The sequence below is a fragment of the Amphiprion ocellaris genome, chromosome 15 (assembly GCF_022539595.1).
Source record: "Amphiprion ocellaris isolate individual 3 ecotype Okinawa chromosome 15, ASM2253959v1, whole genome shotgun sequence".
Lineage (NCBI taxonomy): Eukaryota > Metazoa > Chordata > Actinopteri > Pomacentridae > Amphiprion > Amphiprion ocellaris.
This window is the reverse complement of record NC_072780.1, coordinates 26,776,788-26,801,197: the sequence shown is the minus strand read 5'-3', so window position 1 is coordinate 26,801,197 and position 24,410 is coordinate 26,776,788. Positions and strand designations below refer to the sequence as shown.

At 38.8% G+C, this 24,410-nt stretch overlaps 1 protein-coding gene across 1 annotated transcript in view; it reads left to right on the top strand.

The window, feature by feature from the left end:
* The first annotated feature begins 338 nt into the window (after positions 1 to 338).
* The window catches only part of tmem65 (transmembrane protein 65), a 53,947-nt gene continuing 29,875 nt past the window's right edge, over positions 339 to 24,410 (top strand). The window contains exon 1 of the mRNA XM_023283895.3: positions 339 to 947. Coding sequence (XP_023139663.2) covers positions 686 to 947 — 262 coding nt within the window. The 5' untranslated portion in view covers positions 339 to 685. The remainder of the gene's footprint in view (positions 948 to 24,410) is intronic.

The following is a 24,410-nucleotide window of genomic DNA, read 5'->3' as shown; positions in this document are numbered from 1 at the left end:
TGGTGTTTATTTTATTTTTTAATCGACTCCCACAGAGCCCTGCACAAGAATTCCTATGTGCCTAGACTGTTTGCGCACAAATTGCAAAAAAAAATCTTGAATCTTGATTTTATTTCTTTTAGTACATTCTTGTCAAATAAGGTAAAATTACACTGACTATGATTCAATGTTAAAAGGCAAATAAAATAAAATAAAATAAAATAAAATAGGAACACTGAATACTTTTTGCAGGCACTTCACTCAGTATTTAATGTTTCACATCAGTAGATTTACTCTGAAAGGTTCGACCAGAACTTCTGGGTTTTATTTTGAAAGTCACTACCGGATGTGGACTGCTTTAATGGCGGACACTTGACTCCGTTTACTTCTTGTTCTTCAGCCTGAAGTTCAAGAGACAAACTCCTGAGCGCCGAGTCTTTCGAGGATAATGTTTGGGCGGCGGACAGCACGGAAAGAGGATATGAAAGACTGTTTCAAATTTGATTCGGGTTTTAGAGAGACGCTCGTCAAAAGTCGTCGATTTGTATCCCTCTGAATAAAGCGAGGAGGAACCGAGCGACGGCCAACTTCTTGCCGGAGCGCCGCCGTTGGTGGAGCGGGCATACGGAGAGGGAGGTCCGGGCTCAAATAACCGTCAAGAAAATTTAGCTTTTTCTAAACTGGACTAGCTATTTATTCAGGCACAATGCTGAAGCTCTGCCTCCAGAGAGCTCTCCGGCCGGCTGTACACAAGTTACCCCCGGCGGCGGTGGGAGCCGCGCCGAGGCTGCCGGGGACGGGGCGACACACGCCGCGCTGCTGCATGGGGACACACGGGAGGAACGAGCCGAGGGAGCCGCTAAACTCCCCGAAGAGGGCTAAAGAGTTCATCTACCGGCTGCAGCCCAAGGAGAGGACGTGTTTACTGGTCGAGCTGCAGAGTTTCGAATCCATTGCCATCGCTCAAGGTAAAGAAATAACAGAGATCAGATCAGAAGTGGAGGAGGTTAAATGAGAAATCACGTGTCAACACTGATATGAGCTCTAATTTAACAAACTACTATTTAAGGTGAATACATCAATAGATTGCAGATTTTAATTCAAGTTTCCCAGATGAGTTCACTGCCATGCTCTTCCTCTGTGCTGGGTGGAGTCCGTGCTTGAATGAAAACCTGCACACCTGAATGGACCACACCTGGATCCATTGGTTCACTACAGGTTCAGGTGCTGCTAATAATGATTGATGGGGAAAAATGCAGCTCTTTGGTAACATCTGGTGGCAGCTGCAGGAGCTGCAACAACACTGGCAAAGGTGTGTCATCCTGTACACCCAGTAAATGCTACTGGGATTTCACTAATGTTGCTACACATGAGGCAATTTAGTGCAGAGTTAATGCTCAAGGCTGGAAATAACAAGCTGACACCTGTACATGGAGTAAATGTTGTCTCTGTTGTATGGGATTTGGGTTTTTTTGGACAGATTATTGGTAACTAATTATTTGGAACTGATGTGCATTAGATGTAATGCTTGAACAGCATGTGATAGCAGAGAACCTGTCATTCATAACTAGACTTCTGCATTAATAAGGTTGACTGTAACTGAATATGTAAAACAGAAATAAGAGATTACAGTTTTGTATTTATATGGGATAGACTGAAATTGATCACTTTTTCTCCAGTTCTTCTCTATTCTCTTAATCTTTCATTGTTGTATCACTTTTGCTGCCCACTAAGGTCCAGATCTTCAAGCATTGATAATTATTGTTTTCCACACTGTTTCAGGGTAATCTGTGGCTGCCCTAACTTGACCACTAGCCATTAGTGTAGCGTTAGCCACTGTGAAAGCAGAGTGTTAGAATTAATCTGACTTCAAAAAGATATTACGGTGCACCATATAGTGTTATTCATAGGATTAGATAGCAAACCTGTTAGTGATAGCTGTGGCCTAGTGCCACTAGCAAAGTAGGTTCCACTTGTGTACACGTACAAGGGAATTATTTGCGTATTCTTTGTGGAACAGAGCAATTAGAAATTGCTTTTGGAAGACTGCGATGTTTATTAAACCTTTAGAGTGTCTCCTACCTCACCTTCCAAACACAACTCCGTTAATTCACCAGCTAAAGCTAGTCCACTCTGCAAATGTGCTCTCTGTCTGTCTGTGTAAGCAGTCGCTTTCAGTGATTGGGGGTTACTTGTGACAGGCAACCAATTACATGTAGCTGGGCACGGGCTGTAAGAGCGCCTAACTGTGGGAACGGCTTGTGTTTCTTGTTCAGTTGTTGCAGGTTGTTTATCTGCTGGAGAGACATTTCTATGACCAAAGACAGAGAGAGGAGGCTGCATAAGACCAGTAGCGTATTAAATTATAAATAATCGTCCAACAAAATAGTGAAAAAAACAATCATGAAAATGCCAAATATCGGCCATGATATTCTGTCTGTCCCTTGTTTGTTGCTAGGACAGAAAACCATTGTCATAGATGATGCTTTTTATACGTTCAGAATATTTATGTTGATAATTTTGAGTTTCCTCTGTAGGCTTTGCAGTCCGCCATGCTCATGCCACTCCATCCAGGATCTCAGCCAAACTCTCTGTGCTTTGTTCCCTGTTTTTTGCATTTTCAGGCCAAATTGTGCTACATATAAACAGTACGAGCGGCTGGTGGTCCTCCATGTTTGTTTTGGTACGAGAACATGTTGTTGCTTTCAGTGGCTTATGTTCTCTCCCAACTGCCAGACTCCAGCAGTCTGTGCAAGTTTGTGGGAACAATCTTTATTTAGTTTATTTGGTTTGGTTAGTCCAGTCTTTGTTGGTTTTAGCTAGTCTTAAAGGTTTTTCTAAGCTTAATGTGGCAAGTAAGCAAAATATGTCATCAGCATGCTTTGTCTTGACTGGAGCCAAATAAAAACAAAAAGGTTACTGGACTAAATAAAAGCCAATATGATTGTTTAAATCAAGTGCCGTGCATTTTGTCATTCCACCTCCTAAAGAGATAATTAGCAGATTAATTCACAGTGAATATAGTAATTATCTGTCGCTTTATATTCATCCATTCATTAAGGAACAGCCCTTATTTTCAAGGGTGTCAAAGCACATAAAATACATGCAAACACATTTAAAATCAAATAGCAGTAAAAGAAGAACACATGAATGTATAAAAATAAACCAAACAAGGCTAAAACATGTACAAACTATCAGTTACACACATTATCTGTATTTTTTGTGTAGGCTTTTATTCATATTCTATCTATCTATCTATCTATCTATCTATCTATCTATCTATCTATCTATCTATCTATCTATCTATTTATCTATCTATCTATCTATCTATCTATCTATCTATCTATCTATCTATCTATCTATCTATCTATCTATCTATCTATCTATCTATCTATCTATCTATCTATCTATCTATCTATCTATCTATCTATCTATCTATCTATCTATCTATCTATCTATCTATCTATCTATATATATATATATATATATATATATATATATATATATATACACACACATACACACACATTACTCAGACAAAATCACCACAAATAGCACAAAAGTGTCTTAATGTATGTAAGTATAAAAAATATAAAACAGTTTATTTGATTCATTTTATATAGGCTATATGTAATTGGGTCAGGTCACTGCTTAGCCTAATTATTTCTTCGTATTTAGAAACGTCTCTTGTGCTCGAGGCTTTTGTGTGAATTGAATCTCTTTTAAAGTCAGTATAAAAGTTTTCTGATTTTTAATTCACATATTTATGTTATTCAGGAGGAGTTATAGGTGTCTTGATGGCTTCACTAATTTCTTTCTTGCACAGTCATTCATTTTTTAAAAGACAAGCTGCTCTAGGCAGACGTGCACCTGCCATATTTTTTTGGCTTTTTGTGTTTAGCACGTTCAGCAACATCTGATAATTACTACAGACAGTAGTCTCAAATGTTTCTAATGTTTCCTTCTATATAATTCTTCATCCTATTGTTATGGTCTTGTACATCTTGAACAGGACAGTGTTACTACATCATCATCACTACCACCTGCTGCTTCTCATCAGTGATTTAGCTTCATACCTGCAGCCTCATTTACAGGTTTCTCCACCTGTGCTGTAGTGCAGCCTGTAATTACCTCAGCTTATGTAACACACTCACTTTGTCTTTGTGGCACTTGCGTCACACACAGAGCATTTTTTAAAAAATTTCTTTTAGATTTCTTTGCATATCCTTTCATTATTTGTTTGTATGCAAAAATACAGAGACAAAAAAGGAAAACAATAAGAACAAATGAGTGTCTCAGCATGGAAAGGAAAAGGGAAGTCTATTTATGCCAATGCACATTGTGTATATATGTGTGTGTGTGTGTGTGTGCGTGCGTGCGTGCGTGCGTGCGTGCGTGCGTGCGTGCGTGCGTGCGTGTATATATATATATATATATATTAAGGGTAGAATAATGTGTTTTTTCAGGGCCAACACTGAATATTATAAAATGACAAATGAAAGTCAAAATTCAGAGAACACTAACTGCTACAGAAAACCTCATTGAAATGTCTTTATTTATATATATATATATATTTTTTGTCTAGTTAAATGACAGCATTTATTCTGATTGACTAATACTTGTGACGTGCAACCAATCAGATGTACCAGAGCCAAAAAATACAAAATGTATTTATTTTAACAGCAGTCATTTTTACAAAATACCAATAATGAGTATAATACAGAATATCAGAGCAAGTCATCAACCAGACTGACACATAAATATATATTACTGACCATTTCTTCTCTTGTGGATTAAAACACGGTGAAAAAGGTCCAGAAACTGAAACATTTAAATGTATTAAAGAAACATGAGCAGAAATATCACACAGCTGGGTTTCACAGATAGCATTTTTGTCAGAATGCAGGAAAGTCTCGAGGCCACAGAGCAGCAGCTGAGACAGTCTCAGGTGGATGAAGGTCTTGCAGGTTGCTTTTCATCTGTCAAGAAGTAATTGTCAAACCTTATGAATAATACTTCCCTCTTGTTTATCAGTCTTTCAAGGTGAAACACATGTGCCAGCTAGACTTCCAGTTCTGCAAAATTTCAGAAAGTTTGGGGCTCCAGAGTGCGAACAAAAATCCATCAAGTGTGATTATGTTTTCATTGGTTGCATCAGTGACATTTATCAGGTTTGTCTCAGTGTGTATGTAGTGTCATTTAGTTTTTCCCACATGCAGCATCGCAGATCTGCTGTAAGACTGTGCTTTGACTCACATGTTTCTATAGCTTGTTAGCTGACCAATAAGATTGTGTCACTGTAGTTTGGTATTTAGTTTTAGCTTTGGGATATTTTGTGTACAAGCCAAAGTGCATTGTGTGAGATTTGATAGTTTGGTTGAGCAGAATCGTTTTTTTCCTTGCAGGAGAAAGAAGTGACTTACAAATAGTGTCTTTTTCTATGTTTTGATGTCCTTTTATGCACTTTATTGGTGTTATTTCATCTTGGTAATCGTGTTTGGTCTTCTTTTCTGACCTGCACTGCTCCTGCTATCATCCTGCTGTTATCCCATCTCATTTGATACACCTGCTGTAAACGCTGTTGATGCCATGTCTGAGCAAAATCAAGTGGGTTGTCGGGTCACTTTTGTTGTGGGAAGGGATCAGCAGATTGCTTCATTTGGGATTGGGAGGCGAGGTGCCCCTTTGTAATTATGAATGCACTGTTGAGCAGTCGGTAATCAACCCACCAGTAATGTCTGCTGCTAACTCCACATCCACTATCACTGCACATTCTCAGCTTTTCTGCACTGTTCTCCTGTGAAAGAAGAGCTGGAGCAGGCAGCTTATTGTACATTGGTTTTTCTTCTGTATCATTTGCTGCTGAAAGATCACAGCGTATCACAGAATCTTCTTTATAACACCACATAGAAGCTGATTAGTTTTGCTTATTGCAGCAAGACGCAGTGAAACATTTTGGATCCACCTAAATAGAAAAAATTTGGCACACTAGTGCAGCCATTGTGGAAAAAAAGAAAATCCCAAATATCTTGGGCTTGGATGCTGACATAAAGAGTATTTTTGAGTCACAAATAGTTACGGAAACTACAGGTGTTGTGAGTTTCTTACCATAGCAACAAAGCTGCAAGTCACTGACACAACTGGAAGCTCCCTCCTTCTTGGAAATACTGCACATATGATTATTTGTCCTGGGCTCGGAAGCTACATCCACACTATAATGTTTCCATTTTTAAACAAAGTTTTAAAGTGAAAATGATCTCCATCTAGATGAATGTGTTGTAGCTTTGCTGCACCAACAACTGTGCATGCTGACACACCTGAAAAGGCATTTTCACATGGTCATTTGTGCAGATGCTGGTGGAAATGTGATGCATGGGGTTTGGTGCTTAGTTTGTAGAGATACTACAAAGGAAAAATCATCACTGGTGGAAAAGTAAGACCAGAGGTTTACCTTAGCTGCCAGCAGAGACGAAGATGCCAGCAATGCCTGAAATTCATTATCCATTGTCTTTGTTTTCTTCTGGAAAACTGTCATGTGATTGGAGACTCAAAGAATGGCGCATAATGACTTTGAGGCCCAATCGGAAATTAGACGTGGGTGTCTGCATCATCCTTTCCAAAAGTCTCTGTTTCTGCCTTACTCACAACCCCAAAGTTTTTAAACTGAAACATGATCAGCAGTGTTTCCAAAAATCTCTGCTTTAGACATCCTACAATGCAACAATAGCATAAATGCTGGGCAGAAATGTAGCAGCAGTTCACATTTTGAAATGAAAACCTGTTAGTGCTGGTGTAGCCTGATAGTGTGAAGGAAAAAAAAACATCAAAGCTTAACCAAATTTGCATGTTTAAGAGGCGTAAACTCATCAGGTAAGGTTTACTGATTCCACCTTTAATTGAAGCAATAATTGCTGGCTCTTAAACACCTCATTGTAACCTTCACGTGTGTGTTAAGAGTTAAGAATTTTTCTGCAGTGTGTATCTATACAGTCACTTGGTGTGTGTATACTGTGTGTATTTAGTTCCTCTTTTGAGTCACCAGAGGGTATTTTCTGTTTGTTTGAAAGGAAACAACCCAGAAAATACCAGAGTGACTCATCTGAGCACTGAAATAGCAAAATCAGCTCCTGATTCATGAGCACAAAGATCTGAGGAATGTCCTCGAGTAGCTGGGTGACTGTTTAGAAAAAAAATCCAAACAGAATGTGTGTAATTTTAGATTTTAAAAAGTTTTCGGTTTTGATTTGACATCTGTACATGTTGGGGGAAACCTTTGGTCAAGCCTCACAATCTGCAGCACCTGGAGTGATCTCACCAGGTGCTCTGTGTCCTCAGCATCTCATGGTGCATTTACTGTCCTCATCTCAGCAGTATCCCACTGTTTCCCCCCCATAGTCACTTCAGTCAGACACACTACTAAGGTACTCAGTTGTGGCTTCACAGCAGCACCTCATTGCTTTGTTGTGCAACACATTGCTCATTAGCAATGTGCACCAGGCCTGCTTTTTCTGGGTATTATGTAAGATGATGTGTTGGAAGACTTTTCAGAAGTTGTCATAATGTTTTAAATGAATAATTCAGAGACGTGCTTTCATCTCCCTGAGACCCACCTTTGGGTCCACACCCTGTCGTCAGCACACATTTCCACAGAGAGACTGTTGTGTAAGAGATTTACTGGAGGAATGTTTCTGTCATGGTCGCTGCTCAGGTGTGGAAAACTATGATTGAGGAACACGCAAGTGGCTTCTCAAATTTGAAAACACACAAACTATTCACTTGAAAACCAGTGAAGGTTTACGCTGACGATTTTCTGACCTTTTCTTGTGAGGGTTTGAGCAAGGCAGCTCCACAGAGACACTGTTATCTCTTCTCTCCTCCTCTGCAGCAGTAAACTTGAACTGGGATGACAAATGTCGGGTAATAATTCCAGCGAGGGTCCTGATCTTTTTGAGCACCACAGAGTTTTAAAGGTCACAAGTGCAGCTGTTGGTTTTTGTTTTTTTGTAGCCTGTACAGTCGATGAATGTCAGCCTGCAGCAGAGCTCCTCTGGAGAGGGTTTGACCCAAACTACTAATCTGCTCTGTGTGTTACAGCGATGTTCCACAGCTTATCTTATTATGGTGCTTATTTTCATAGACTCTCAGGATGCCTGATGGTAACTGTGATCAGAAGGTTCGATTGGGAAACAAAGCTATTTACAGTGTACGTTAAGAAGTAAAATTAGAGGCAAACAGATCATAAGAGTAGTGCCTTTTCTACTCTTACACTCCCATATGTGACATTCCAGCTATGTTATTTTGTTACAAAGAAAATGCTTAGATATAATTTTATCCGTGCAAGGAATTGGCTTAAAATATGAATAAAAACTAATTATCTTGTTGAGACCTAAAACATAATATCATGACGTTTGAGGAACTTGTCAATCTGTTGTGTAAACTCACTTGCACACTCATTTGTGAGCCTCAGTCATTCTGAACTACAGCTATAAATACTCACTTAACAAGACAAGGTTCAAAGTTTTAAAGACAACTGAACCCACACTGGCTAACCATACTCGCACATAAGCATGTTTTGTGCTCCAATCTGACATCTTAAATTTCATGTAAATGATAAACCAGATCTCGTGATTGGCCCTTTCATACTGGCAGTGTAGTGCAAGTCTGGTAGAGATTTGTTTAGTAATGTTTTCTGTTGAAAAGAATAAAGAGAGTCTGCTTCAACTGTGTGGTCTTTGATTGGATTCAGTCAAAGGTCAGGATAGGTACAATTGCAAAACAGCACATGGTAGACAAAGAAATTGGTGTCAGAAAGAATAGCAGGATGTAGAAATGTTCAGATTTTTTTTTTTTTTTGCAATTAAAATTTTTTTCTGTTCATGTTATGTCCTTATTCGTTTTAGATTAGTGGTACTGGCACATTTTAAAGGCCACCTTTTTGCTCCAACAAATTACCTCTTCCAAGTTCCTTTTTCATTTGTAGCTGCAGACCCACCTCTCATCACCAGTCATGATCCTCCACATTATGTTTAGATCCTTCCTGACTGATGGTCTCAGACCTCTATAATCAATCCTCGTGCTATATTACACTACATTCATGCAAATTGAGTGAAATCTAAAGCGCCACAAACACTTTGAAAGGTCAGACTTGGGGCTTAACCGATATGTTTTTTTTTTTGTCAGGCCATTGTTTATATCGATTATTGGTAATAGAAGGCATTTATTAACAGCATGAAAAAGCAGGGAACCTTGTATTTCATAACTAGGCTTCTTCATTGATAATAACTAAAACTGAAAATGTACAAGAGAAACAGGAGTGGTGACTTTTCAACATCACGTGATGCTACGATGCTCTCCTGTTTACCGTGAGATCGATTGATTGAGATCAATAATAGTTTGTCACCTGCACTTCTTGCTGCTAGTCTTCACTGTTGTCTTTTATCTGTTCTATCACTTTTATTCCACCCAAAGGTCCATATCTCAAAGACATTATTTCTTATTGTTTTCCATGCTGTTTCATGCTAATCTGTGGCAGTCTACTAACTTAGCTGCTAGTCGTTAGCATTGTCTTAGCCACTGTGAAAGCAGCTAATGTCCTGATTTGTGAAGATGGCTGTGCTTCTTGCTCAGTTGTTGCAGGTTGTGTGTGGCTAGATAGACGTGTTTGTCAGTTAGTACAGAGCATTAAAGTTCATCTTACGAGAAAGATGTTATGGTACTTGAGACAGCATTATCTGCAGGCTAAGAGGCCAACTTTGCCAACTTTAGCAAAGTAAGTTCCAGCTGCAGCACTTGTTGACAATTACAAGTGAATTATTGGGGTTGTTTCTGAGCAACAGGGCAACTAGAAATAATTGTGAAAGGCTGTGGTGTTTATTATACCTTCAGCAGTGTCTGCGACCTCACCATCCAAACACAACTCCTCCGAAGCTGCAAGTGTTCTCTCTGTAGCTTTCAGTGATTGGCTGTTAATTATGACATGTACCAGCCAATCAGATAGAGCTGTGAGTAGGATATTGCTTAAGACCACATAGTAAATGCAGAAAGAGAGACATGGAGACAAACTACTGCATTTCATTCATTTTGTGATAACCAGTCAATAGAAATAATGATACCAATAATCTAAAAATGCCAAATATCAGAGTCTAATTCGTTGGGTTGGTAATTGATTGATTTCAAGGCAGAATATTCATCTAATACTTTACACATGTGACACAGTAACATAAAAAAAAGTCCACAGAAAACTACTTGACATCTTTGAAACAGTCACAGAGTCATTGCCCATCACTAATCAGGTGCAAGTTGTAAGAAAACTGTGGTTTACTCGTGTTAATGAGGTCAAAAGTAAGTTAAAGTATTTAGGTAAGTGTGTGTTTAAGTGGGATGTTGCAGAGTCAGTACCTAAAGCAGCCTCTCTGTCTCTTGCAGCCCTGTTTCCACTATATTAATTAGGCGACAGCGGAGCAAAGTCTTTACTAACAAGCAACTGTCTGCAGCTCAGACCCCCAAACCCCCCATTATTTTCACTACTAATGAGCTAAATACTGTCGAGGAGTGGCGAGAATATCGGAAGCACTTACTGCAGAGCCCTGAGACGTTTTCTGACAGCGAGCTCGGCTGCAGGCTCATTAAAACATTACAGTTACATTTCAGACATTTAGCCAACGCTAACGACTCCGGCGGCTCAGTTGAGAAAATGTTACGACACATTAGACTGAATATGTTACAGTATGTTGGCAGTTTGTTGATGTGTGTCACAGCAGATGTACATGAATAATGTTCAGATGTTTCACTCTTATTGTACTTGTGCAACGTAGCTGTTCACCACTGATTTACCACTGCATTTCTGTACCACTGTTGGACTCACTATTAGATATTTTCCCTTAGCGGAGATATCACATTTTCATTCCACACCACTAATGTAGCCTGCAGTCTCTCGCCTCAAGCAGAGACTTGCGTTTCAGGATTTGGTGGAATTTAAAGCATCCCACTGCTCATATTATTTTTGAGCCAGTCCAAAAATAATCGTGACATGTTTGATAACATCTGACTGACCGGAGTGGTAGTTCACATCCACAAGCACAAAAAAAAAGTATACCAGAGAAGCTCAAAAGCAGCTCTGACAATTCACTGAGTTTTCAGCATTAAAACTTCCAGCTCCTCGCCATCAGTAAATAAATTGTTTATTCTCTGCAGTTTGTCTAGCACAATGCTCCAGATGTGTTTTTGATTCTGTCTGAGAACACCTCATCATTAGTAGAAAGCTAATAGATGGATACACTCAGCAGAGAAACTGTGTGTCTGAGTAACATTTTTTCCTCCTCCTCACCCTTAAAAAAAGCTGTTTGTGTGTAGCTGGCACAAGTTCCAGATGTGATGTGACACATGTAAAGGTCTCTCTTCACACTGTTTTCATCCCACATTAGCTTTGTTAAACAAAAAAATTAATCTGTTAAGTCATGATGGATAACCAGGCGTCAGTTTGAGCAAAGCACTTGAGCTTCATTTCCTAAAAGCTTATGGTATTATGGAGCGTAGATGATCTGTATATATCTGCACACAATTATGGATTAATTGCAAAGTAGGACTCTCTGAACCCCAAGCACTTTCTGAATGCTTTCTGCTCCTGTCCTGTCACATTTTTACCCACTGTGGGCTCATTTTATACTCTAATATAAAGTCAGAAACAGAACAACCATGACTAGAAGTAGAAACAATTCAGAAATGTCTTCTGTGCAGTATGATGCCATAAATCATAAAAAAGGAAAAAAAACCCCACAAGTTTAATTTCTTTGATTATTTGTTTTAAATTTTAAAAAAATCCTGGAATCAACAGTTACAGCTTTTTTCTGCCCTTTAAGAAGCGGAAAATGAGTGTTGGTTTACGGAATTAAACAGCTACTGTCTGGAACTCTGTTACAGCTCAAATGCTGTTTGAGATGAGTTTGAAATGCCAACATATGTCTGTGCAGATATAAACATTTCAGTGAAAGTTTAATGAGTGAGTTTAAAATAATAAGTTGGGCAGCAGAACCATAAAATATACAGGTTTAGTGTTAATGCAGATACAACTTTATTTTCGTGAGTAACTTATTCCAAATACCAAAAATCCTGATTCGGAACTATAATGTGTGTTGACACAATTAACAGTGTTCCAGGGGCTAATTTTCTGAGTCAATAAATGAAAATGTTAAACAAATCAACTTGTCTACAAGTAAAAAAACGGCACCTGCAAGTAAATGGTGTCATTTTGGTTTGCTGAGCGTTGCTACCATTCGCAGCACAGGTTAACGTCAACATGTCTGAGCTGAATGTGGTCACATGCTGTCCTGATTATGTAGTTATATCAGAGCACTAAACCAACTTTTCAATTGACAGAACCAGTGCCACCAACTGGATGATCTGCTTGTAGACACTGCAATTTACTGATGCACCCTAAATGCCTCACATGCTGGCTAATGTACACGCTAGCCATACAGCTACAGTGCACTCAGACCGGTGTGTGACCAAAAATTAGTATGGAATTAGTAAAACAAGGCATTCTGTAGTCACATTTTCCCAAGTTGAGACCAGTAACAGTTGATATTTGTTTAACTTTTCAACCCTGGCACTGCATTAGCCATTGGGATTTAATGTAGTGAGCTACTTTTTTCTTTTTCACTGACTCGGTCGAAATCTCTCTGGCTGCAACTCCACTTTTATTATCAGAAGTTTGGACCTCTCCATCTTCATCAGCCTCCTCCTCTTCTCTCTCCTCTTTCTTTTTTCTTAAAAATTATCAACTATAGATCGCTTCTTCATTGGAACGAAGCAGCAGCAAAATGGATGGTTTCTGTCGACAGGCAGGAAGAGACCGACTGAGCCAGTGAAGAACAAAATATTATTTTCAACCACAAGTAGCAACCCTTGCCAGCCAGACGGGCACTTTACAAATCTAAGTACATGAAATTTTACAGAAGGAAAAGGATGTAATATTAGGTTAGGTATCATTGATGTGGCATACAAACTGTATTAAAAGTGTAAAAGTGAACATTTCTCTTCAAAATTATCCCAAATCTCCAGAGGAAGCAGGGTCAGCTGCGCTGAATATTATAACCAGATCTGACACCCTTGTATACTTTCATTCCTTGTGCTGCCTTTGATCTTATTTTTGTTTTCAATTTATTCATTTTTGTTAGATTCTAGGGAGATTCTTTTTTTTTTTTGTGGGGGGGGGGGGTGAAATAATATGATGCAAATTGAATCCCCTACTTGGCGTGCTGCAGTGCTGCAAGAAGTGCAAGTAAAAGGTTGTTTTCCTCTCTGGTAAACCAGAAGCTCAGCACACTGAACTGTGATTAAAATAAGAATTAATTTATTTGTTTGAAGGTTCAGCTAAACTATGCAGATGACACACTTTTTGTGCATACCGTCCCACCTCAAATCATTGTGTGGACCAGATGTTCTGTGGTTGTGGTGTAGGGAGTGAAGAGCTGAATTATTATTAGTATTAGGATTATTATTTTGGATGCCCGTGTGGAACACAGGGTTGCATTTCCTCTTCAGGTTTGATGTGTGACTCTATTTTGTGCAAATATTACTCACTGGAGACAAAAATAGATTCACACAATTCTGCAGGGAATTAATTAGGAGGATTAGAACTCTGGGCTGCAGCAAACCTGAGTGTATTTCTGTGTGATTACATGCAAATCCTGCTGATGACAGCTTTACTTGTGGATATTACAGCTACCTCTCACTCACTGGCTTTGTGCTGGACAGAGAAGACAGTGATTAGACACCCCTGATTAAGTTTTAACTGTGATTTCTTTACACTTGGTTACTGCAGCTTAGCATAATGAATGAGCTAAAGCCTACCAACAGAAGAACATATAACATACCATTTACTTTATTTTTTTCAGGAAATCCTTTGCTTTATTTTTTCTTGTCCTTTGGCGAATAGAAAACATAGAAGTGTATGTGTCACATATTATAGGTGTTTCGCTCATATAAGAATAATGTAATTGTATTATGCTGGCAAAAAATAAATTTTTTTATTGATTTCTTCATTATGCCCCCCTTTTTTCCTATCACTCGTTTCTTTTTCTCCTTTACTGGCTTATTTTGATAAGCACTACTTTACGTGATATGTACGGTGAAAAAATAAGCATTAAATTTGACTCATTGTGTGCATCAAATTCTGGCTTCTGTAGGATCCTTCAAAGTAGAGTCTTTGGGTTTCAAGCCTTCTTTAATCCTCACTGGGGAATTTACACATTTGTGAAACTAATCTCACTTTAGTGTAATTAAGGCACCACCAAACAATATTTCTATAGATAGAAATGATGGAATCACTGCATTTTCATAATAAAGCTCACCAAAAATTGTGAGATACAGAAGTGGCCTTGGTGGAGTATGCACTTTCAGAGTGTATTTCTAGGTTATGTTCTGTGTTTGTTAAAAAAAAATGTCTTTGAGTCATGGATATATTAGTGGAATGCTTGAAGGTTTGATCTAAGTGCATAGAAATTCAAACTGCAGAACTGATAATGAATAAAGATTCAATATCTGAAGTATTTTTCATAGTCTCATTGAACTTCCTGAACTCAAGCACTTTCTGGGAGTTCTTTTTTTTTCTTTTCTCCTTTCACATTTTTACTCTACCTCTATGAAAACAGTGCAACCATGATAAGAAGTGTAAAAAACTTCTTAACACTGTATCCTTGCCCTAAATGATAAAAAAGAGAAATATCTAAGTTTTTTTTTTGTTTCTTTGTTATTTTTATTTTAGATTTTTTTTTTTTTAAATAGAATCAATATATACAACTTTTTTTTTATGTGGTCACAGGTGTTACAAATCCTGGAAAACAAAGATGGCTCTATATACTATAAATATTTTACTACTTACATTTTTAATTAATTTCCATGCTTGTCACCTTATAAACACAGCATGCAGTTCAACCAAAAAATGTTTGAATTCTTGTCACATGACTGTTGGTTGCAGCTGAGTCACTAATGTCTTCAAGGTTGCACAGAGGAGCACAAAATTTTTTGTTTTTTGCAGAATCTGGATCGAGAAAATAGCTTATTTTTGACAAATTTGTGAATGACACATGCAGAATCTAGTGAATTTGCTGAAATATCGTGGCCTTTAGGTTAGTTTTAGCCACTGAATGGCATGGCACATACGAGTAGTTCAAAAACGTTTAGAAAGTTGAAAATCTTACAATTCTTTTCTGTTTTTACAATTTCTGGCTGGTAAATAGTGTTACTTGTTGATTATTTATTTATTTTATGAAGACACCAGGTGTTTTAAGCACGAGGCAGGTTTCAAGGTTCAGAGGACTGATTAATTACCACCTGATGTTGTAATTGGGACCTTATTGTTCCTGCACTGTCACTGCAGGTAGTGATGCATGTTTTCATCCCTGTAACATTAAATCCTGCGGCCACACTCAGTGGCGAGTTCGCTTTCAGGCATCTACTCGCACCTCAGGAACTTGTCAATCTCGTCGACTGCTGTGGAGGAGTGCTGGGGATGTAGCAGTTATTTCCTCTGAGATTTCAGACAGATGAGCAGTCTGCGGAGGAAGAAGGTGGTTTGAGGCGCTCAGCAGCACCAGGGAAGTTTGAGGAAGATCGAAGCAGAGCTGCCGTTTGACTGGCACGTAAATGAGGTCTTCACTTCAAAACTCGAGCTGCCTCCTTATATCAGCGCCTGAGCCCGGCGGGCCGACAGCGGCATGATTTCGCTTTCAACGGAGCAGAAAGTGCTGCCTCATGCAGGGAGATTGAGATGAAAACTCTCAGCATCTCAAAGCTGGCAATTACATAAACAGTCAAAGAGTGAGGAAGAAGAACGGCAGTGTGAGGAAAGCCAGAAAGAAGAAACGGCAGAACTGAGGAAAGATCCAATCAGCTACAAAAACGATGTTCAACCTCGAAACTGCGAAAAACGCCAAGGGTTTACTTTTAAAAAATTGTCAAAATTAAACCATTCATCAGAGCCAGAAACTGTAAAAACTGTGAGAATTATTGGATTTTAAACTTTGCAATGATTCTTGAATTATTTGTGTGTGAGTAACCATTTGGTGAGAAACATGACATGACATTTCATCAAAATCACTTTATTCCACATGTTTAATTACTATTTTTTTTAAATATACTGTTCTAGCCAGATTTAGTAAAAACAAACAAAATGTGCCCTTTTTGTTACAACTCTGAAGCCATTTGTGACCCAGCTGTGACAAACAATCACATGACAAAAATTTATTTGGTTGAACTGCAGGCTGCGTAAGTATGGAATAAAATGTAAGCAGTAAAATATCTATAGAATGTTAAATTGTTATTTTATTTCCCAGTATTGGTAACACTGGTGGGCACTTGAAAAAATGTTGCACGTTGATTGCATTTTTTATTTTTTCAGTTTCTCTAAAATAAATAATCGGAGAAATTTGACTCAAAAAATACATATTTTTTCCCTTTTTTCAATTTGTGACGTTATAACTGTGTCATACTGCACCGAAGACATTTTTGAGTTCTCTTCTTCATGGCTGTGCTTTTTCCATAGAGGTGCAGAACTTCATATTGCAGTGAAACATTAGTCCATAGTGAGTAAAAATGACCAGACACTTCCTGTATTTCAGATGGATACCATTTGTAATAAAAAAAATAAAGTGGACCATAACTTTACAAAAATGTTTTTTTTTTTTTTTTTTTTTTTAATCCCACATTTTGGTTCTATGCCTGAAGTTGCACATGTTTAGGTAGAAAAAAATGCAACAATAAAAGCACTCGGAGAGCACAGTACTCCGCCAAGGCTGCTCAATCGTCCATTTTTGAGTAATGTTGCTAACAGACAAACAGACGGACAGACAGATAAACCAATGCCGATTGTCACACGCCTCCTTGGCGGAGTGATTATTGAAGATTTCTTGAAATTTAAATCAACTTGTGGAGCCATTAATGGTAAAGATACCACATCTGTTGATCAAAATCTACAAAACTCAATTGCACAAATATTCTAATTATTAACAGATTTTTTTTGTTTAACCAACACGGGTTTGTTTTGTCTGCACTGAAAATGGATGCACCAGCTGCTCTTCTTTTGTCAAAAATTCTAGTTTTATTCAGGGTCAACCAGGACTCAAATTTTAAAGATTACAATTTCTTCCCCAAGCTTGTATCAAAGTGTGTCATTATCCATTTCAGCAGGCTGTAGTTAAAGGGTTGTGTGTGTTTGAATCCAATTAGTTTGTACAGCGTGTCGTCCCATCTCATTTAAAAACTAAAGCATTGTTCCAACAGTTCACAATCAAAAGTGGGACAGTGAACCTGCTGTTAAAGCCTCCCAGCTGTGTCTTTTGTCTCTTTGTGTTCCTGACACAGTGAAACATACAAGTGGGGATAATGGCTCCATTTGCATACACAATAAACGACAGAGGTAAAGCTCAGCTCTGCATGTTTTCACCTCTGCACACTGGGCTGGTCATTAAATTGGTGTTGCTAGTTGTGCTCTTTGCCTGGAAATTTATATTCAGCACGAGAAGGTTGCGAAGGGACAATGTTTGACATGTTCAAGAGCTTTTTGTTGAAGGAGTGGTCGACCAAATTTTAGCACGATATTTGCATATTAGATTTTCATTTTTACTGCAAATGTAGTTCAGTTCCATGTCTTCGTTTTTGGATCCCTTGACTTCTAATAATCAGTATTAGCCCTGAAAAAACATAAAATCACATTGCGTCTCCTAGTATGTTCTGCTTTGTGAGAAACCAAAATCCAAGTCGGTGGAAAAAAATAGACTGAACAAAAATGTACAAAAAAACTCTTTCATCCTCTGTTGTCAGGATTTGCTGTTTTTATCAGTGCCAGATGAATGTCTTTTGGTTTTGAACTGTTACTCTGACAATTTTAGACCTTGCTGGGCTCTTGAACTCTTTCCACCTTCATATTATATTGCTCTTTGAAAGGTCTGTGAAAATTCACCCAGCCCCGTCTATTAGTGTATTTTCTTAATCAACTAATTGCAACAAAGAATAGAGATTGTGACAAGGTGTGTATAGTTTTTGTTTTTTAAAACAACACCACTAATTAGATAACTCTTCCTCAAGGCTTGGCAGATCTTACAGCTTTGGTGACACATCTGTTATTATTAGCGCCTTTAAATGGAACAAAAAAAACGAAGACTTGTCACATAAATCAGGCAGAGAATGAATATTATCTTGAGCAGAGGATATCAGCTTCTGTCAGCACTCACTATATTGATAAACCATTAAAGCAGAAGCATACCTCACTTCATTATCTAAACTGTCATTAAGTATGAGGTCTTCTGACGTGTACCGCCAGCCGATATTTTACCTCTCAATCACCCTGTTTTCGCTCCAGCAGTGTTAGATATTTACAGCTATGGAGTAAACACCTGCAGAGATGCTTATGTTATACTCTTAGCCTAAAGTTCCACCGAGACAAGTAATGTTTGAATGTTGGCGGCTGTCGGACAGGACGTCCACAGCAGAGCCAGACTCTGCTTGAGGTGTCTGCTTTGTGTTTGATGTAAAGAAAACAGGAACCTGAGTGCAATCGGCTTAACTTCTGGCAGCATCTCTGTCATTTGTTGTTTTGCTGCAGACATCTGCTGTCCTCCAGTCACACAGCCAAGCTACACTATCTATTGTGCTGTGTCTGTTGTCTGTCCGTCTGGCAGGCAACAGAGGCCTGTTCTCAGCAGAGCTTCCTGTCCTAAAAGCTCATTACCTCAAAGCCAAGAGACTGTAAGATGCTAAAATTTGGACCTCTGTATAAGACGGTAAAAGCTGAAACAGGAGATGGTAACCTGGATGCAGGAGCACAGTTGGACTACCAGCAGCCCTTAAACCAGTCACGATGAATGGAAATGTCCTGATTAAGCTTTTTTTGTTGTTGCTGCCTCCAATCCAAGTCATTTAGTATTTGCCAATATCATTTTCCTAGATAATGCACACTTCAAGTATTATAGATTGGCTGTAGTGCCTGTATGATGCCGCCTATAATGTGAAGGTAATTTCTTGATCCAAGTGCTCCTTTACAGTCTGTGAAGTTCACAGGGTGTGTGCCCGGATAGCTCAGCTGGCTGGTCCGGCAACCCATGAACAGGGACTGTAGTCCACGATGCAGTGGTCATGAGTCCAGCTCATGGCAATTTACTGCATGTCATTCCCTCACTCTTCTACCTATGTTTCCTATCTCTTTCTCACTGGCCTGTCAAATAAAAGCAAAAAATAATACTTTTAAAAAAGAAACAATTCCATGGAATCATTAGGTATCATTAAAAAATTAAGAACAGAATTAACATTGTTTATTTTTTTCATCGCTTTACTTTTTAAGTTTTCTTTCCTGCACTCATCACTTGCAGGAAAAAAGAAAAGCACTCAGAGAGCGCAGTACTCAGTTGTTATAGGATTTCTGACGGATGAAATCTTTAAACAATCTGTGGTCCACAGCAGTTGATTTGTAGTAGGATCGCAATCATGTGATCGTCATCAGGTAGCTGACGCAGTGTTCATTTGTTGTCATAGTTACAGTGACGCCATGCCGCTATCTCACAATGATATGGAAATCCTTAACAAATCCGTGGATCCAGTCAATAAGCTGCATCACTGCCAAAATCTAATCAGGTGGTCCTTGTGTCATTTCTGACATTCCCTGAGAAGTTCCTCCAAATCCATTAATCCGTTTTTGAGTAAAGTTGCGCAGACAGACAAACAAATGCCGATCATCACGTAGTTCCGCCGAGGTTCCACCTTCTTGTCGGCGTAATAATTCAATGCAGGACTTTCTTTGACAGTATTTTTTTTACTGTGCAGCATTTGTAGTTTTACGTAACTCTCTTCACCTCAAGCAGTTTCTGGGTTTGTTTTTGCTCTCGTCTTGCACATTTTCTTCTCCTGTCACATTTTTCCTCTCTGCAGACTCATATTTCACTGCAATATAAAATCCTGCACCCCTTTGGAAACAACACAACCATGCCTAGAAGGAGAGAGAATTAAAAAATGTTTTTTGCCCAATATAAAAGATTTACTATGCCATAAATTATTAGAAAGAATGAACAACAAAAGTTGAATTTGGATTTACTGTGATTATTCATTTTGGAAAAAAAAAAGAAACTGAAATCAGCATGTACAACAACTTTCCAAGTGCCCACAGATATTACTGGAAAAGACGTGAGTGAGTCTACAAACTATAGATACTACTACTATTTAAATATTTAGTTTGTTGTCATCCTTACCTCTCATCTGCTCTGTGTAAACATTGCCTGCAGTTCAGCCAATAAGTTTCAGATTTTTTTGTAATGTGACACTTGGTCACAGCTGAGCCATTCATGATTTCTCAGTTGTGCTGAGGACGGCAGAATTTTTTTTTTTAAATCTATTTTTTTAACAGATTCTGGTTAGTGCAAAATGCTTTTTTTTCAAGTTTTAAATAAGATGTGTAGAATGAAATGCTTTCGATGAAATATCCAGTGATTGCTTCAAGGATTGTTAACAAATTGAAACTCTCACGATTCTTATTTAACACTTTTCTCTGCCATTGTTACTAAGAACAGAGCATATGTGTGAAAATGCATCTTAGAGGAACTGGAAATTGAGCAGTCGCGATAAAATGTGCGAGATGAAGTGTATATAGCAATAATAAATAGGAAATCTGTTTTCTAATTTCTAATTTCTCCAGTACTGATAGCAGAACCGATAACATCTGCACTTATTGATCCTCTGCTCTGTAATAATTCAGCCTTGGGGCCTGTTTAAGTGACACGCCATTGAAGTTTAAAAAGGATGATCTGTGTGGCTGTTCTCCCAGGTGGTGTAATTATCAATCCATGCATCCATGGAGAAGAGGATTTACTAGCCACCTAGTTGAAATGTAAAGATGATTATAACTGAAGTATTTCTGAAGAGGTCTGGATATAAACTACGAGGGCAGAGTTCATCTGTACCAGCTAGATTATGAAGGGTTAGCGGAGTGAGGCTGATTAACGTAATGATCTGCCACTCACTGACTTCCTCCTGAAGTATTGTTAGGTTAGTATAAACCAGAACTACAGCTTTAATATGAGCACACACGAGTGCAATCATATGGCAGGAGAAAAATGTGTCCTGTATTGCAGCAGTGTCTTATAAGCCATCTTTTGCACTCACACTGACAGCCATTTTTATGTGGAGCTCTTGCGTCTAATCAGGAGAAAACCCCTGCAGCCTGGTTTTACAATCTGGGGGGATTCCAAAAGCCAGAAAGATGACAGCTGTTACAGCAGCACATTAATGCTCAGGGTTTTGGAATAACATGTGCCACTATAATGGATTTAATTTTTGGATGTTTGCACACTTGGTCCAGGTGGCTGCATGTTTTCCAAGCAGTGTGACTTAATTGTATCTGTCAGTTTTTTTGGCAGAGTGTAAAATGATTAAGCTGAACAAATGAATTCTATCTGCTCTCAGCTTCACTTTATTTATTTATTTATTTATTTATTTATTTAACCTATTAATCTGCAGTCTGTGCTATTGATTAGCTGAGTTATTTTTGGTCTACAGGTCAGAGAAGGGGCGAAAACTGCCCACTCTTGTTCCCCAGAGCTAAAACTGTGTTTTACAATTACAAAGGCAGTAGTTGTGGCCATAATTGTAATGGCAATTTGCATTCAGAGCAGAACTTTCAGCAAAAACACTAATTTCCAGTGACAGATTTAATCAGACTTCATATTTGAGTGTCAACATTAATCACGATGAACTCATCTAAACTAAATAATCCAGCGTCTGGAGGGTCGATGTGGAAAATGAGCGTGAAAACTAATTATGATACACCAGAGTGAGAACCTTGATGAGTGCACTTCAGAACTGTTGTACCATGATGCCAGAAGTGCCAGTTATTTTTACTCCAGATGGAGGCCTGGTGTCCGGAGTTTTTAATAAAGAAACATCTGAGTGACGGCTGATGAACTGCCAGGTTGGCTGGTGGAGGAGAAGAAGCATTTGGCCGGTGGTTGGTGTTAATTTCACCTCCTGCTGTGTGTGCGTGCGTGCGTGCGTGCGTGCGTGCGTGCGTGCGTGCGTGCGTGCGTGCGTGCGTGCGTGTGTGTGTGTGTCTGTGTGTGTGTCTGTGTGTGTGTGTGTGTGTGTGTGTGTGTCTGTGTGTGTGTGTTAGTTATGACAGCCAGTGTTGTCTTTACGTCCTGATTTGCCGTAGCTGCCCGTCAGTTTCAGATGACACAGAAGAACTTGGCATTTGTCATGCTGATGGAAAAAGTTTGCAGACTCCGGAGTTAATTCTGTCCAAGTTTTTTGTTGATATTTGTCACACTGGCTCAGAAAGTGTTTCATGCATATGTGTGGCGGTATTCTGTATTCTCGTAACCCTCTGAACCCCGAGCAGTTTATGGGCATTTTTTTGTACCTTTCACCATTTTACTCAATGCAATATAAAGTCCTGCACCTGGATATATATATATATATATATATATATATATATATATATAGAAACAATACAACCATATATAGAAGTAAAAAGAACTGCAAATTGTCTTTTGTGCAGTATGACAGTTATAGTGTCATAAATCATTTAAAAAATTTACAAATTATGGTTCATTTTTTGGACTGTATATTTTTAAAAATTTCAAAAACTGGAATCAACAAGCACAACATTTTCCCAAGTGTCCACAGGTGCTCCCAATACTGGGGAAAAGCGCTAACTTTACCTGCTATAGATCTTTTACTTCTTACATTTATGGTGGGGTGTTCAGTCATGGCACTAGGTAATGGGTTATATAGTCTAAGGGTTGATCATGTGTGCTGCTACAGCGGTCCCTGAGTCGCCTCCACTGGCAGCTGTTTATTTTTCTTTTTTCTGTCTTTCTTTTTTTTTTTTCTGCACACGCATCCTGACGTAACACGCCCATGCACATGGTCAGTGGTGTTTGAAAGATGAGAAAATAGAAAGAGCAGGGGTAACGCGAAGAAGGCAAGAATTAAAAAGAGGAAAGCTCTGGAAACAGATGCAGACAAATGTGTTGAAATTGGCTGTACATGTAGACTTAACATGTAAGGTTATAATTACATGATTATAGTAATAATAGGTTGTGATCTAAAGTGGGCCCGTCTGAGGCATGAAACTCCAGGGCTGAAAATAAGTCCCACTCCGGCCCTGTATGTATCTCAGATTTTTCCTTGCCTGACAGTGGCCATGTCTTGCTGGAAAGTTTTCAAGGTTACATCTATTGCAGGGAGCATAAAAGATGTTCTGAAATGCAAATGCACCATTAAATGTAATGTTTTGCACATTTGGGTAGGTTTAATTAGTGTTCAATGCCTTGAGACCATCAGACGCTAACAAAGCGAAGTTTTTCTGGCCTTCACCTCTGCATCAAGTGTCACAGGGATGGTGTTATGTAGCTTAAACAGATCTGTCAGCAGCAGCTTAAACAGAGATACCATCAGTCATAGGGATTATTTTTTTCAGAAAAGCCGTCTGATAATGGCACAGAAGGCTATTGTGTGTTCGTCAGGTGTGCAGCGTGTTGCAGGAAGCAGTTTCACTCTGTTACTCATCAGTCTAACAGGAGACAGATGATGCAGCATCTGTCTATTTCTAATTATCTACACATATGCAGTCAACTTATGTTTGATTTAATCATACAGATTGATGTGCAAACTGTGTTGGACTCACTCTGCTGTAAGTATGTGCTTTATGAGATGTTCTGCTGATTCGAAGAGTACTACTGCTCTCCTGCATTCACTCATCTGACTCCAAATGTGCAGCTATTGGCAGATTGTGGAGTGATGTTAATGTTTGTCTGCGTCAGTCAGACCTATTTCTGGACATCTTCTCCCAGGAGTCACAGTGTTTGTACTCGCACTGCAGTCATTAGGAAGTCAAAATCAGAATGGGTGAAAATAGGTTATTCTCACTTTGTGGCCTCGAGTTTCCACTTGGTAATGAATATTATTATTTCAGTAGGAGAAATCAACAGACACTCCAGCAGCCCACAGAGGCTTTAAATCTCATTACACACCAGGAAATAAAAGTGTTGCATTGATGAAAAGTAAACAAGCGTGCTCTTAGATTGGTGCCACACCAGTATGGAAATAATGTAAAGTTTGGTCTAATGTGGTCCCACAGGAGGTTTATCTTACTGCAGTATCCATTTCAGGCCTTCTGAGACTTGTCAGCGCTGTACCTTCTGTACTGTACTGTCAATACAGCTTGGATTAGACGAAAGCAGCATTGCAGCTAAATTGTGGGGGTGTTTCCGAGTCCCATCAATTCCTGCCGCCCGCTACATATTTAGGTCACACAATTCGGTATCCATACATACTGTACACATGCATAACACCATGCCTGTGCTCAGCGCAAGGTCATTTTTTATTAAAGATTTCATCCGTCGCAAATGATACAATGACTGAGCAGCCTTGGCGGTGTACTGCACTCT